The 14,813-nt window shown below is 40.1% G+C and overlaps 1 protein-coding gene across 1 annotated transcript in view; it reads right to left on the bottom strand.

Annotated features, from left to right (window-relative positions):
- Nucleotides 1-1,026: 1,026 nt before the first annotated feature.
- Nucleotides 1,027-14,813, bottom strand: part of LOC104082471 (calcium/calmodulin-dependent protein kinase type IV-like) — a gene marked incomplete at its 3' end in the record, with an annotated part of 38,226 nt that continues 24,439 nt past the window's right edge. The window contains exon 4 of the mRNA XM_009585603.1: nucleotides 1,027-1,099. Coding sequence (XP_009583898.1) covers nucleotides 1,027-1,099 — 73 coding nt within the window. The remainder of the gene's footprint in view (nucleotides 1,100-14,813) is intronic.

The raw sequence follows: 14,813 nt of genomic DNA on the forward strand, positions 1-14,813 counted from the left end.
TAGACATTTGACAAATTACTTTCTTAAGTACTTTCCCAGCATCTGGTTGCTGGTTTGGTGAACATCTGGTGTGAAATCACATGGAAGAGCTACAAGTGACTAAGAAGTATGGATAATGTACACAAATACTGTATGTACCCACTAGACGCCTTCATCTTCTTGTCTCAAAAATCTTTATACCTTTCTCTAAGCGATAGAATGTGAAATAGTTGTACAAAAATTCAAATCTTTGAAAACTACACAAAATATAGAGGAAGAATGTGTATTAGGAACTGCACAAACTAGTGGCACCAAACTATTCTGATTTCTGCCAATATTACTGTCATTCTGTGTATGTACATGCAATTTGAAGAGCAGTGAGAATTGGTTTTTGGTTAGATATGTTGTAACTTACACTATCTACTTCCCCAGTAGATACTCTCTACTTCCTTGCAACGAGCCTTGTTTGTATAAATGCTCCTGCGTAGTGGCAAAAACTGTGATGGGTCACCTTCAGGCAACAACTGCAAATGAAGCGTAACTATTTTCATGGCAATATTCTGCAGAAGTATCTGACTCAAATTCTTGTAACTCTTTACACCAGTTAACGTGCCCGGCCCATCTACTACCTTTTTAAGTTGAGTGAAAAAGTAACGCATTTTCTTTTGTTTAAGGTTCCAGATAAATTACTGTGACATACTCTGCAAAAAATGAATGAGAGACTACACAAGCGCCAGTGATTTTGAATTACTTTTAGGGCTAAAACAACCAGTGCTGAACTCCACAGATTTCTGAGATTGGACAGAGCACGCACTCCACGGTAACAGATGACTTAGAGCATTAAATGTATTGCTGACTGCCATCCAAAGTCACTTCTTGCCCTTTAATGTGCCACTACCTTAAAAAAAATCAATACAAAATTAATTATAGGAGGGAACTTGTGTGGACTGTCTCCAGTGAACTCTGCTTCTTTCACACGTAAGTATTTATTGAGCCATTATAGGTGAAAGATTAGGTGCTGAGCGTATGATGCTAGATAATACTCACAGCAACCGCCTCCAGGATTTGTTTAACAGCATCAGCAGCATCTCGTTCACTGTAGTAACCCTTTTCCACAATCCTACGGAAAAAGCAACAAGAGATATCGTGTTCAGGATTATGTATTAAGGTAAAAGCTTCTTTTGAAAAATGAGCTAGAAAACAATCAAATTTAAATATGACCAGGACTCTGGAGTGCCCCCTAAAGAATAGAAAACAATGGTTTTGCAATTTAGGTTACCTTTGATTCCCAGTTAAATGAAAAACTGGAAATAAAATATGAACTAGGTAAGAAGCTCATAATATACACACATTCAGTCGAAAGGTTTTGGAATTTTCTAAAAGGCAGGGAGTCTGAATTACTCTCAGATAAAGCTAGGTATCCTTTAGGAACTGCTTTTTCACTTCTATGCTTAACTTAAGCTTCCTCCCGCCCCCCTTACTTATTTAGTCAGTTATTAAATAAAAGCTTTCTTCTTTAATAATGTTATCTCCCTGGAACCTTACCATGATAAAAACATTAAGAAAGAAAATACTTTTCTGTGTTAAGGTAATGTTCTGAAGTAGTGTATTTCAACATGTTGCGTGCCATCCTGTACAGAAATGGCAGCAAGGGTTAATGCAGACTTCTGGGTTGGCCTCCCAAAGCCCAGCTGTGCTACTGCAACTCTTTTAGAAGAACACCAGCAGTGGCACAGGGTCCGGGGGCTAACTCAGGATCTGCATCACATGTTCTCCAAGAACTGCCATTACAGAATGAAACATTACATAAATGCATAGTTCAGTTAAACAGAGTCAGCAGAAGATAAAGATTTGCACAATGACATATAAGAAGTTAATAAAAGAGGGATCTATCATTAACACATACTAATGCTCCGTTTAAGAAACCTAACAGTCTTTTTATTATTGTATCTAACTACATACAGTGTTTGTGAACTACAATAAGTCTCCCTCAGAGAGTTACCATAAAGGTCAGATCTTTGACCTGAAGTTTAGATTTTTTACCATATTCATTTTTCAAAGCCCAAGAAAACATAGACAGATGTTGTCTAGAAACAGAACCTGTGGTGCCTATTATACATTTTATAAAATGATCTCCTGCCCAAGCACACAAACTAGTTTTACAAAACAATGCCCTAAAATCCCCATGAAGAAGGAGAGCAAGAAGCCTATAACGTCTGAAGTCAAAAGTCACTGGAAAGATCTTCTCCCTTCAGGGTCCAGAAGCAGACTCTGCTTGTGGCAAGAAGGGTATACTCCTTTCTCGCCACTTCCCCTGTTTTCTAGTATCTTTTTATCACTTCTCCAAAATACCACACTCATATTGAGCTACCTTCAATGCAACTCCTTACAGCTTTCCAAAAGCTGACAGGAAAGGTGTTGACTACTGTACATACTCATTAGAAGATTAAGTGCAATAAGAAACAATACAAAAATTATAATCCGCCAGAGACAGATGTAACAAGCATGGCACTGCAGAAAATAGACTATACAGGGATATTCCTAACTAGTTGCAATTACTTTACCTTAATACTCATTGTGTTCACAGATAACTAAGTCTATTCATGTGGCATCAGTAACAGCAAGCAATCCCTCTCAAGCAGGAGTTCTATTTCACCATGATTTCTTGGCTGCATAATTATTTGGTCTTACTTCTAGAAGGTTTTTTTTCTGGCAGCCCTTCAGCTACCATCCCATATGCACTGCTTTACCTCCTTTGCATTTTTGTACCTTCAGCCCTTCCCCTGCTTTGGTCATCTGGTTAAACCATCAGGGAGAGCTCTACTTAACCTTACCACCACAAAGGTAAAACAAAGTAAGCTTTACTCAATGGGACATTATGCTAGGCTTTTAGCCTCAAGTTTAGGAAAGAGGTTACAAAAAATCATAAATTACACAATAAAATGCTACATTATGCTTGAAAGTAAGAATCCTCCTCAGCTATTTCAGGCTGAATTATCATCCTCTGGTAGATTACATGGCGAGACCTGAGTCCCAGTGACCCTCTTGCTTGGCCTTTGTTCCCCCAAATATACTGGTTTGGCTTCCTGCTCATTTTTAATTCAAATAAAGTATTTAGAGTCAGTCAGCAAGTTCCTGTCTTTACCATCCTTAAGCATTTCTGAGAATACAGACCTCGCCCCCATCCCACCTTCCCCCTTCCCTGCTGGTATTTTGGGTGCTAACTTGCTCCTCCCGCCATGGCACAAGCATCATGTTAAAACACTGTCCTTGTTTTACAGGATTCCACGTATTAAAGGCATTCACATAATCATTCTGTTAAGCTTACAATCTTTAGTAGGGCACGGGAGATCATAACAAAATTTCAAATTTGGTCACAAGGTAGTAAAACCAAGAAGTCTGCTGTGCTAGTTTGATCCTCTGCTTACAAACTGCTGTAGATTTTGGAATACATTCCACAATGCACCACAGGAAAAAGACAGGCATTGCGGGGCTGCTGCTGGGGAAGTGCTTCACACAGGCTGAGCTGTTAGGAGCGCACCAGGTTTAATTCCACCATCGCTCAGGCATACGTCCCCTGGGAATGGGCCACCCTGCCCATGCCTTGTGCCCAACAGCTGCAGGATGACCTTGTGCACCTGACCTCAGAAACGCATGAGGCAGAAGGCAGAAGGTTTTAAGGTTTCAACAGGATTTGAAATTGTCTGATTTTCCAATATACGTGACTAAGATCAGAGAAATACGCAGCAATAGTTACAATTCAATATACATTTCTCCCTTCATCCAACAAATGGCTAATTTTACAGTATGGTATCCCAGTATTTGTTGTATCCTTTCTTTTTCAAACAGATAAACATGGGTAAAAAAGCCCAGAAGACATCTCTTAAATGCAGCCAACTTCTTTGTATTTTCCTCCACTAAAAATCGAAGAAAAGATGAGGTTCTTAGCTTCCTGTCAATGCCCGACCAATGCAGGAAAGAAAACCACCAATTAGCTGACCTCTGGAAACAAGAGACATGAAAGAGATGCTCAAGACTGCCCTCCTGATCACAGCATGTAGACCACCCTGACTTAGACAGGTCTATGTTGGTATGGATAGGATACTGCTCTCATTATTTACATTAAACACATAACAGAAGAAGCACATAGACACTGAAGATGAAGCCATTGTGAATTTACACTTTACAATAAATAAATGTAATGAAGTGTGGGCCCATATTTCAGGAGAGCAATAATAACCAACTGTAGAATTATTGTGCAATGCACATGACTCATCCGCTGATGTTACATGTAAATGACACGCACTGGCAAGCCAATTTCAGCTTATGTCACGTGCAGTTAAATTTCTAGTTTTTCGGAAGTTTAGAATCTAGACTTATTGAGAATACAAACCTAATTATTAATTAATAATAATGTAGCAAGTTGAAAACCTAATCTCCTGTAACAGCAATAAATTAAAAAAGACATACTTCTTGCTAAAGATGAAAATTTATTTCTAAGGGCACTCTGCTTTAAAACTAAAACCTGGCTATTAGGCAGTAAGGAATAATACTGAAAGAAGATTATCCTGTAGTTTAGGTCCTGTAATAATGCTGGGGAACCATTTGCATATCTATTTTTTGCATCCTCCCTGCGATAGTTTACATAAGACAAATGGCAAGTGTGCCAGCTTGCTTTATTATAACAACACTCCTACCTGAGACCAATGAAGCTTCTTTACAAGGATTTTTCAATTTCAGCCTGCAGATTAACAATGACTCATTGCCCTTTTTTCCTTAATGGGAAGGAAACTGGCACAAATGTCTTATTTTGTTATTATGGAAGCAAAAAGAATTATTTATACCCAGTTTACAGAATGATCTTTAAGAAAAGCGTGAACGAAGAAAGATTAAACCTTTGTTGAGAGGCAGAAAGACAGGAACAGTAACAACAAGGAACTAATTAAATACTCTCTTTGATATGCAAATGAAAGAGCCAGGTAGGCCAAAAGAGTGCTGGAGAGAAAAACTGGGAGGAAGACAGCAGGGAATCCAGAAGAAGGGATACAGAAATGCTTGAAGTCAAAGAAAAAAAAAAGCTTGGAAAAACACTGAATTTGGTGTTGCAAACATCCAGGAAATTCAAGACAGCGCTTCAAATCGAAGATGACATTCTAGAGCAAGCAAAAATGCAATGCTGATGAAATAAACGATTCATACTCTAATCACATTTGTGTAGAATCACTTTTTCATGCTTGCATGTACAGATTTCTTGAAATATGCCGACTCAGTTGTTTACACTTGTACACGGCCAGACGCACATCCAACAGAGCACGTACTGACAGACACCAAGCTACACGTCTCCTGAAACACCACCTGATTTAATCTTGTCTTTCCAAGCACGTGTGAACATATTTGAGACGTGCCTTCTACAAAGAGGAGCTGGGATGTATTTCCCGCAGGCCCTTCCTCACTCCTCCTTCCCACTACCGCCAGAGACGGAGATGCCCCTTGGGAACAGCCCCGCTCCCCATGGTGCGGCAGCGCACCCCTGCCTGCCTGCAGGGTCCGCTCACCCGGCAGAGCCCACCCCGCCGCGCCCCCCGACCCAGAGCCTGCAGCCGCCCCCCTCAAAGCAAGGATAACGCCCTCTCAGCTGCTGCTGGAGCTCAGAGGTGGAAAAGCCTTGTGCTGTCACGTAACGTGAGGAAAACCACCCTTAGCATCACACCGCCCAGCAAGCCTGTGGAAATGGTATAATGTGTTCCTTGTGATCCACGCTCTCTTATACACAGCAGGTCGTTGAAATTGGGCAACTTCCACGTGATCGTCAAGCACACGTAGGCATTCAAGCGTTTAATAATTTGCAGTAATGCTTGCCAGCTTCCATCCAGCCTTTCTAGCGTTTCTGTTCCTTCTGAGCACTGCAAGTTTTATGGCGATATAAATCCTTTAGTTTTGCAGACGGTTTTCAGTGTAGCCTCCACTGTGCCACTCTACCACAACAGTAAAACATTCCCTACGTTGCTTATGTTTCCATTATGCACATCTTCATCAGAATTTACATCAGCAGAAGCATAAATTCTTACCAGCGTTCACCCTAATTCTGCAGCCTGCAGTATAATTTGGGAAAACCATGCACTGGATTTTACTTTTTTTGGGACATTCTTCTTAGGACTTGGTACTATGCTTTAATTCATCACATCTGTATGAAGTCACTGAAAGTAATGGTATATCACAGTGAAGGGAGGTAGGTAGTGACCACATTTGCTCTGCAGAAACTTTATTACTGTTAGGAAAAAAACAAAAGGAAGAGCACAGTCCTGCTAAACTAAGCACACTTGATCTGAAAATCAATGAGGAAAGAGATGGGGAATCCCAACATGTCATTTTAGAATCAATTTTCAGAGCAGTATTAAAAGTATATCGATACACAATTTTACGGTTGACTGGAATAGATGTATCTGCAGATTAATGACAAGCCTGTTAGGCAACAAGTGGAAACAATCAATCTCCTACAAAAACAAACAAGTGAACCTTTCATCACAGAAGGAAAGGACTAGGCTTCGGGTTTGATTTTTCAATGAGTAACAAAACAGAGGGACAGATCTTTCCAAATCCAGCAAGAGAAACAGCTGTTTGCACAGCTGCAGTGGTAAAAGAGGAGTCAAAAATACCCAGCAACCTGCTTTGAACAAGTGGAAGACTCATCCAATGTCAGAGGATGGTAGACTGGGATAGTCACCAATGGCACACACCTCTTCATGCAAGACTGCCAATACCTTAAATTCTTGGTCAGCACCGGCTGCTGCCCTGGCAGTGAGACCTCTTGGCTAAGAGTGAGGAAGGGCTGTACATCCTTCCCTGGCAGCGCAGCCTGTAGAGCCACTCCAAGCCTTGCACTGTAACAACTCCTGAAACTTGTAACTGAGAACACCAGGGGGTGGAAGAAGCAACACGGAAGAGGAACCAAATGGTACAAAAAATGGGTACTTTGCCAGCTCCCTGACCCTGACAGCAAAGTCTCTTTCTCTTTTGTTTTTCTTGGGTATGGGAATCCAGTGCAACAACTATTCCTATATTAATTTTAAACCAAGCTGTTCTCGTGACTCCTTGTGATCAAGAAAATTTGAAATCTTACCCACTTTAACAAACTTACTTTTTCCTCCCCGACACCCTAAATTGACTAGTTGTCCTATTCTTGCTTTACTTCCCTGCTTCCCTCCTGCACAGGCCACCCTACCCATCCTCCAGTCTTGCTTGAAATCTGAGCAGGTAAAGTCTGTTTCTTGCTTCCCCTACCTCAGATTGGTAAGTGCACCTAGTTTTATGCTAATCAATCTAAACAGTTACTCTAAAATTTGCAATATTTAGCCACAATTAATATTGCTATAAATACTATTTTCCACAGTGTGGAGTTGGTTGCATTTCAGTTTTAGGTGAATCTAGAAACACATAATGTAGCTTGCAAAAGGCCTGCTAAATCAATTTAGCCATCCAAAACAGTAAAATGTATTATTACTTTACCAGTTCCCAACATTATTTCTCTTTCTTTCTTCATGCTATGTCTGTATTTGCTTTTTAGATCATTCTTTGTAAATATCACAATATTTTTACATATATATATATATAAACCGCATTATATAAATATATATATCACAGAAAAAGCCGTCACTGTTTTTAGGGTCATTTTTATTCTGCCTCTAGCTGGCTTTTACCCAAAACTCTTGTATCACATCTCACCTGTGGGCTGCGTCCTGTTATATCACGTACAGCCTCAGGCAAGACACTGGCCTATATAAATACAAGATCTGTTCCAATGCCAGTATGTGCTAAGAATTTTTTAAAGTATTTGGTTCTATATACTAAGTGTTCACTTATCTAAAATTCTTTGGTTGTCATGGAGATTTTTTCTGTACGTATTCACTTAATTCTTAGGTAAATTCTTGTATTTCATTAAAATGAAATTTAAAAATTTTACAAGGTAAAGTGAGACTGAAAATTAGCTGAAACAGGAAAAGAAAATGACATCACTCTATTCAACAGCAAAAAGGTTTCCACAAGGAACACTTTCTCAATGAGTGATTCACAGATCTATTGGCTCATACTTGTACAGAGGTGATTCCAATTCCTTGTTGCTTTGATGCATTTGTTTAGTCAAAAAGTAAGGTTTCTCTCTAAATATTCATGTATTTTCCATACTACAGCATTGAAGAGTAATAAATATAAGAAAAGGAGCTCTGATTCAGTTTGCTGATTCTCCCTTATTTTACAACCATTTTCATAATTCAGTGCAGACTAGCTGTTACTGTCGCTAATGACTCAAACTGTCTGCCCATGATCCAAAGAAGTATAATGGGAAATACAGAACTGGGTTTGGATCTGACTCCAAGTCAAACAAGTGAGACATTTTTCTTCATACCTTGTTTAGAAATGAAATGCAGCATTGCAGTCATTCAGGAAAACTATTTTCCCTCCATTGTTATTAAGTAAGAGGCACTTTTTGATAAACGTGGCATGCAGGAGAATTTAGAGAAAGACTGCATATTTCTTATATCTCATACTAGGGTTTGTTTTCCCCTCTTTAACTCTCTTTCTACTTCCTACTCAGCATTTCTATAGCACCCACAGAACTATAAAAATCTTGTAGAAATATCAAGAATTATACTTTAAAAGCCTGGGTAAGACTAAATAAATGGCCACACCTTCAAAAGTAGCAATCACCCAGGTGTCTGCAGTGAAATCAGTAAAAACAGTTCAGTGCCCATCATTTTCAAAAAGACAGGTTCGTCTTTCAGAAGCTTAATTTCAGCAGACAGTAAAAGTAATAGTCTTTGTTTCTAGAGGTTGTGAAACCACACTGCTCATAAACTAGCAGCTCAAACTTCTCTCTCAAACAAAAGTTTCTGTGTTACTGACTGTGTGAGGCAACGCAACAACGTGAGTTATTTCAGCATTTCACAGCTCCTGTTTGGTGAGCAACAGGGACGGGGCAAAGGGAAGGGTCACTGCCAGCTTGCAAAGGAGGCAGTGGCCTGGGGAGGGGGAAAGAGCAGCACTGAAGGCACTGATGAAGCCGCCCTGCCAAGAACTGGTGAGGCTTCCATGGGATTTCTTGTCTAGCTAAGGCACCACATCATAAGAAAGATGTGGGAATGTGGAGGAAGTTTAACGGACAGTAATTGAGACATAGAAGACATGACCGGGAATGAAAGATTGCAGGGACTGCAAATATACAGTCTTCCACAGTCCTTCACCACGTGAGAGTTTGCTATAAAGAAGGAGGTAATCACCTTCTCTCTACCTACTGGGGACAAGGCAAACAGATTTTGGCCAAATTTGCAGAAAGAAAGTTTTTCCTAATATTGAGGCAGAATCTAATTACCAGGCTGGAGAGCCACTGGAATAGCCTACATAAGAAGATTGCAGAAGTGTTTAAGAAACAAAACCCAAAACCCTGGACCCCAAAGGATGGTTGAAATATACTGCCTGAGCTCAGGTGAACAACCTGCCCGCTCCAGCCCTCCATGCCAAACCAGCACAGCTGCAGCTGCCGTGCCGAGCTCACTCTGGCACATCACTTACTTCCCAGTAAGAGTGAAGCAAATGGCCATCAAATTCTGAAACTGGGCACTGCTTGCATAACATACATTGTGCTTATATCCCTCTATGTCACCATTCGCAAGAGTATTCACATTATCATTATTCAGTTCAGGATTGTTTCAGGTTCACGTGTTCCAGTCCTCCTTTGGTGGCCTTGGCATCTCTTGCAGTGCATGGATGTGTGATACATTCCTTACTCCAGTGACTGAAGTTCAATGTTGAACTGAGAAGTACACTAACTGAAAAGGATTTGCTTTTCAGGCGTTCATAAAAAAATCAACTTAATTATCATTTAGGACAAGCATTTTGGTTCTCAGAGTATTTAGGATAACTGTACTTCTTCCTAAAACATTTTGGTTTCCGTTTATACTCTTGTCATAATGTACATAGAAAAAGCAATGAGAAACAAAATGTACAAAGCAATCACATCCTAAGTGATTTCATAATTTCAGGAAAGGTGTTGAGTCAAGGCACAGAAGACCCATCATTAGCTCTTGGATCAGCCAGAGACTTCCCGTATATATATATCTAGGTATATATACCTCAACTTGTAACCTGCACAGAGCTGTTAAAACCTCTCTGCATTTCAAACAAATATGAAAGCTAAATTTGTTAATAATTGAGCAAATCAGCTGAGGCTCAATCAGCTTCCTATTTAATTTAACAAGTGTATCTCTCCTCGTTTGTCTGGCATCCAGACCATGTATGTCTATACAGCAGTGAGGCTGTGGCAGAAAACCGAGAATACGTATCTCAGAGATGCTCTAATCACAAGAAGTACCGGTATTAACAATACCTAACAAACTAAAGAGCTTCACAGGCACTGATGTGTCCTACCTCCAAAAGGCGTGCCCAGTTCCAAGAGTGGGCTAGCAACATACAGACTGGTCCCAACTAGGACATACTCATGCTAACAATTCCTGCAAAGTTATCTTGAGCAATAACAACAAAAGGCAAGAAGACATTTTAAATGAAGATGTTTTAAGTGAAAAGCATTCCACAGTGAAGTTAAGAACCAGGCAATTTAATGTCACATCAGTTCACATTTAGAGAGTGGCAGGAGGCCAGCCAGTATTATAATTGCACCATTATCATTGCTTGAGTCATTTAGTCATTTATAAAGCTGCAAGTGTGTTCCCTCTGGCGCCTGGTGTTTCTCCTAATTCTAAGTGCATACATTGACCACACCGTAAGTAGTATCCTATGCACAAACATTTACAAAAAGTCATTTATATCTCTCATCTTGAAGAGAATATTGTAGTCAGTAGATACTGACTGACTGACTTTTCTGTCCAGTGACAGAAAATAAGATGCTGACCACAAAAAAGTGTAAAGGCATTATTACAATTCTCTACAGGAAGGAAATATCAGATTACGTTGGAAAGGCTACAAATGAGCATTAATGCACACTTCTTTATTCTTAAGTTACTGGGCTTTATCATTACTGCAGCTGAAATCAAGAGACACTAAATGAGCTATTATGACATCAAGAAGCACTTTTACCAGAACTAATTTGTGTGTTGTCTTCCGATTTCAAAGAATAGGGCATAGTTGGTGCAGTCAAGCCAGAACTCTTTCTTTTTGGCCAGTCCTGAGTGAGGGGACTGTAACTTGCTCATGGGAAATAGAGAGTCCAGAGGACTGCTCTGACCCCTGTTCAGAAGACAGACTGCCACTGCATAATGAGACAGAGCTCAGAAACAAACAAAAGATGCTACTTTGCCACTAGTTTATAAAAGACCCCCACTTTAGTGACTGATTAATTCCCTGACTCTTTTTGACGTCCCTTAGCAATTCCAATTTCCATAGGCAGAAACACGAAGGTGTGCCTGAAGCCTGGGAAGGCTTCAGGAAATTTTGTCCATAAGAAGTAATCATTCCCGCATCTCTTAAAAAGGCAAGTTCTTTAGAACAAGTAATTAATATTTTTTTAATGTACGCTCCATAAAAGAAGATAGTATCAGCTTGAATCTATATTTCAGAGGAAATTATATGAAATCTGAAATGGAAGCAAGTCAAGAGACTGTCAGCCGCAAGCAGTACTTTTAGACAATGTTTGGTGTACTTAATAATAAGATGAAGGAAGAAACAGAATAGTTTGTGGTCAAGATGCCAAAGTACAGACAAGGAGAATATATGGATTGACATTATCATTTGAAGCTGAAAAAAGAAAGACTAACAAAAACTATTCTTATCAAACTACAGGTATTCTGACTAAAATGAGGTTGAAGTAGAGTTGATATTTTTTGCTGAAATTTGTATTTGGAAAAGTGATATATTAATGATTCAGCCTAAAGGCAATAGATATGAATAAAACCTGAATGGAAAAGACCAACTTCAAAAAAAGTTAGCCCATAAAAGACGGATACCAGACTTCACTGTGCTGCAAGACCTATTACTGCCTGTAACAATAAAGAGGTTAATTGTCAGAAGCAAAGCCAGATCAACAAAGTGACCAAGAATCTGATTAAATATACCATGCGATAGAAAAAGAAAGTCGAAGTTAACAGTACCAAAAAATTACATTTAAGTAAAGAACGGTGAAGGAACAGAGAGCAAAGGGAAGAGGCAAGAGAAAAATATAACTGAACCAAGCTTAAGAAGAATCATCATTATTCTAGAAGGGAAGAACTATGAAGAAAATTGAAGAGGTAATAATCATAGAATCATAGAATCATTAAGGTTGGAAAAGACCTCTAGGATCATCGAGTCCAACCGTCAACCCAACACCACCATGCCCACTAAACCATGTCCCTAAGCGCCTCATCTACACATCTTTTAAATACTTCCAGGGATGGTGACTCCACCACTTCCCTGGGCAGCCTGTTCCAAGGCCTGGCCACTCTTTCAATAAAGAAGCTTTTCCTAACGTCCAGTCTAAACCTCCCTTGGCGCAACTTGAGGCTATTTCCTCTCGTCCTATCACTAGTTACTTGGGAGAAGAGACCAACCCCCACCTCGCTACAACCTCCTTTCAGGTAGTTGTAGAGCGCGATGAGGTCTCCCCTCAGCCTCCTCTTCTCCAGGCTAAACAGCCCCAGTTCCCTCAGCCGCTGCTCATAAGGCTTGTGCTCCAGGCCCTTCACCAGCTTCGTTGCCGTTCTCTGGAAGGGTTTAACACAATAAAATGAGGCCACTGGCTACTTATCTAACCAAATCTTTGAACAGTCTAAGGTTTACTGATTATTAATAAAAATGTGTTAAAAAAGCAATTAGTTTGACAAACAATTTGCCTATATAAATGAGACGAGTCTATTTTTTTTTCAGGAAAACTACATCTATTTTTGTGGTGTCAATTCATTCTACATTCCCTTACGGTCACTGCATTTAAACTCTTTTTTCCACTGTGATCTTCAATTTATATTAAAATGTTTGATTCCATTTATTTGAGCTCAGATTCAGTCCCATCTATCTGAGAGCACCTAGAGGGTTAATTCCATCAACTCTGCCTCTAGCTTTCTTCTGTTAAATGGAGAAGAGTTGAAATGAAGAGAAGCTTTCTGATTATAAATCCGCCTTTTAAAAGTACCCACATAAGGTTTATAACTTTATTTTGTCTGCACAATATGATGTCATCCAAAAACCTAATAAAAACAAATTTTGTCATGTCTTCCCATCACTCAAACTTCTCATGTAAAAGATATGTCTATGGTCTGAACTATGACTCTGCAACACTCTTCATAAGAAGCCGAGGTGAGAAGGAAGATGCGAGAGAGGGATGAAAATTGACCTTTGCCTGCCACTTTGCTCCCTGTCCTGAAATTTCCTATCCACAAGTGTTGTGGAAACACGGTCCTTTAAAGACTATTCAAATGTTAGAGCGATCACTCTGCCATGCATTTGAACAGCTGTGCTGATTTTGGGGTTTTGTTTGTCAGCTAGCTCCTGCCCTGGTGAGGACCGCTGTGACGGCAGCCTGCCCTCCGTATCGTGGCAGCGTGAGAAACACGGCTGCCTGCTGCTGGGCACTCACAGCCACACCAGAGGGTCGTCCCTCGGGACTCTGCCAAAACACTGCTGGTTTAAATGCACTTCAACCATGCATGTCTGTTTTAAACATGCAGGAATTAAAGGGGACGGCCAAGCAAACGTCAAAGTCGTATGTGCCAGTACTGGGCTGGAGACGCGGCAACTGGAAAGAATTGGAATAACGGTTAACGTAGACCTACTGCAGTTTTCTCTCTGTCTTGGTCAGTTCGTTCATTGGTCTGTCTTACTTCAAAAGCTCTTTGTCACTGCTCACTTACTGGGTTGGCAAAAACCATCATGCAGATTGGCAATAAACATTCTAATTTACACAAACTTCTCCAAGTTAGTGTAGAGTTATATTTGTTGTGTTTGGGATGGTGGAATATTATATGTCAGGATATGACCTACAATGTGATTTATGAAGTCTGTGAAACAGATTTCTTTTTAAAAATACAACCAAAACAAACCCGATTTCAGCTGTATTAACTCAGATGCGTAACTGATACTTTTGTTTGAATTTATCTCCTTTTGGGTAATGCAACTGAAAAATTGTCAAAGCTTGTTTTAGCAACAATGTGGATGATTTGACAGAAATATTAAGTATGGTTAAGGAAGTGAATAATTGTATTACCCAGAACTTTTATGTTAGAGTGGCATGAAACCAGCAGCACATCAACAATGCTAACAGGATTCTAGAAAACTAATCGGATCTTGGGTATTTATAAAATCATCTTCATGACAAGGGGAATGTGTACGTGAAAGAACTTACTCATCTGCAGCTCAAATACTATTCAAAAGAAGAATGGACATCTGGGATGGCAGAAAACTAGAGCAATGAAACAGTTGATATAAAAAGTACCAGCATATCACCAGAATTAGCAGTAACAGTAACAGCAATGAAGATGTTTACAGTAAGGAGAGCAGATGCGTTTGTGTAATACATCTATTTGTACCATTTGCTGACAGCTAATTTGAAAGAGGCGTAAGAGTAACTCCTCCGGAGTACAGAAGTTGCTTTGCTGCCGGTGTATGGACAGTGGTTTACAAAGTCACATAACCGTGCACCAAGCAACCCTTGGGGTGGTCCCTGGCCACATCGGGGTCCTGCTTGCCCGCATGCTCTCTGCACAGGGTCTCGCCTTGAGGACAACCACAGGGTGGATCTCAAGACACGGTCACAGCTCTCCCTCCACATATGACACAACCCCACTGCCTTGCAGGAGATTTTCCAGGGTCATTTTGCTTTCTCCCAGGAGAGGAGTCATGCAAGCACAGGGGAAAGA

The sequence above is a fragment of the Fulmarus glacialis genome, unplaced genomic scaffold (genome assembly GCF_000690835.1).
Source record: "Fulmarus glacialis isolate BGI_N327 unplaced genomic scaffold, ASM69083v1 scaffold25329, whole genome shotgun sequence".
Lineage (NCBI taxonomy): Eukaryota > Metazoa > Chordata > Aves > Procellariiformes > Procellariidae > Fulmarus > Fulmarus glacialis.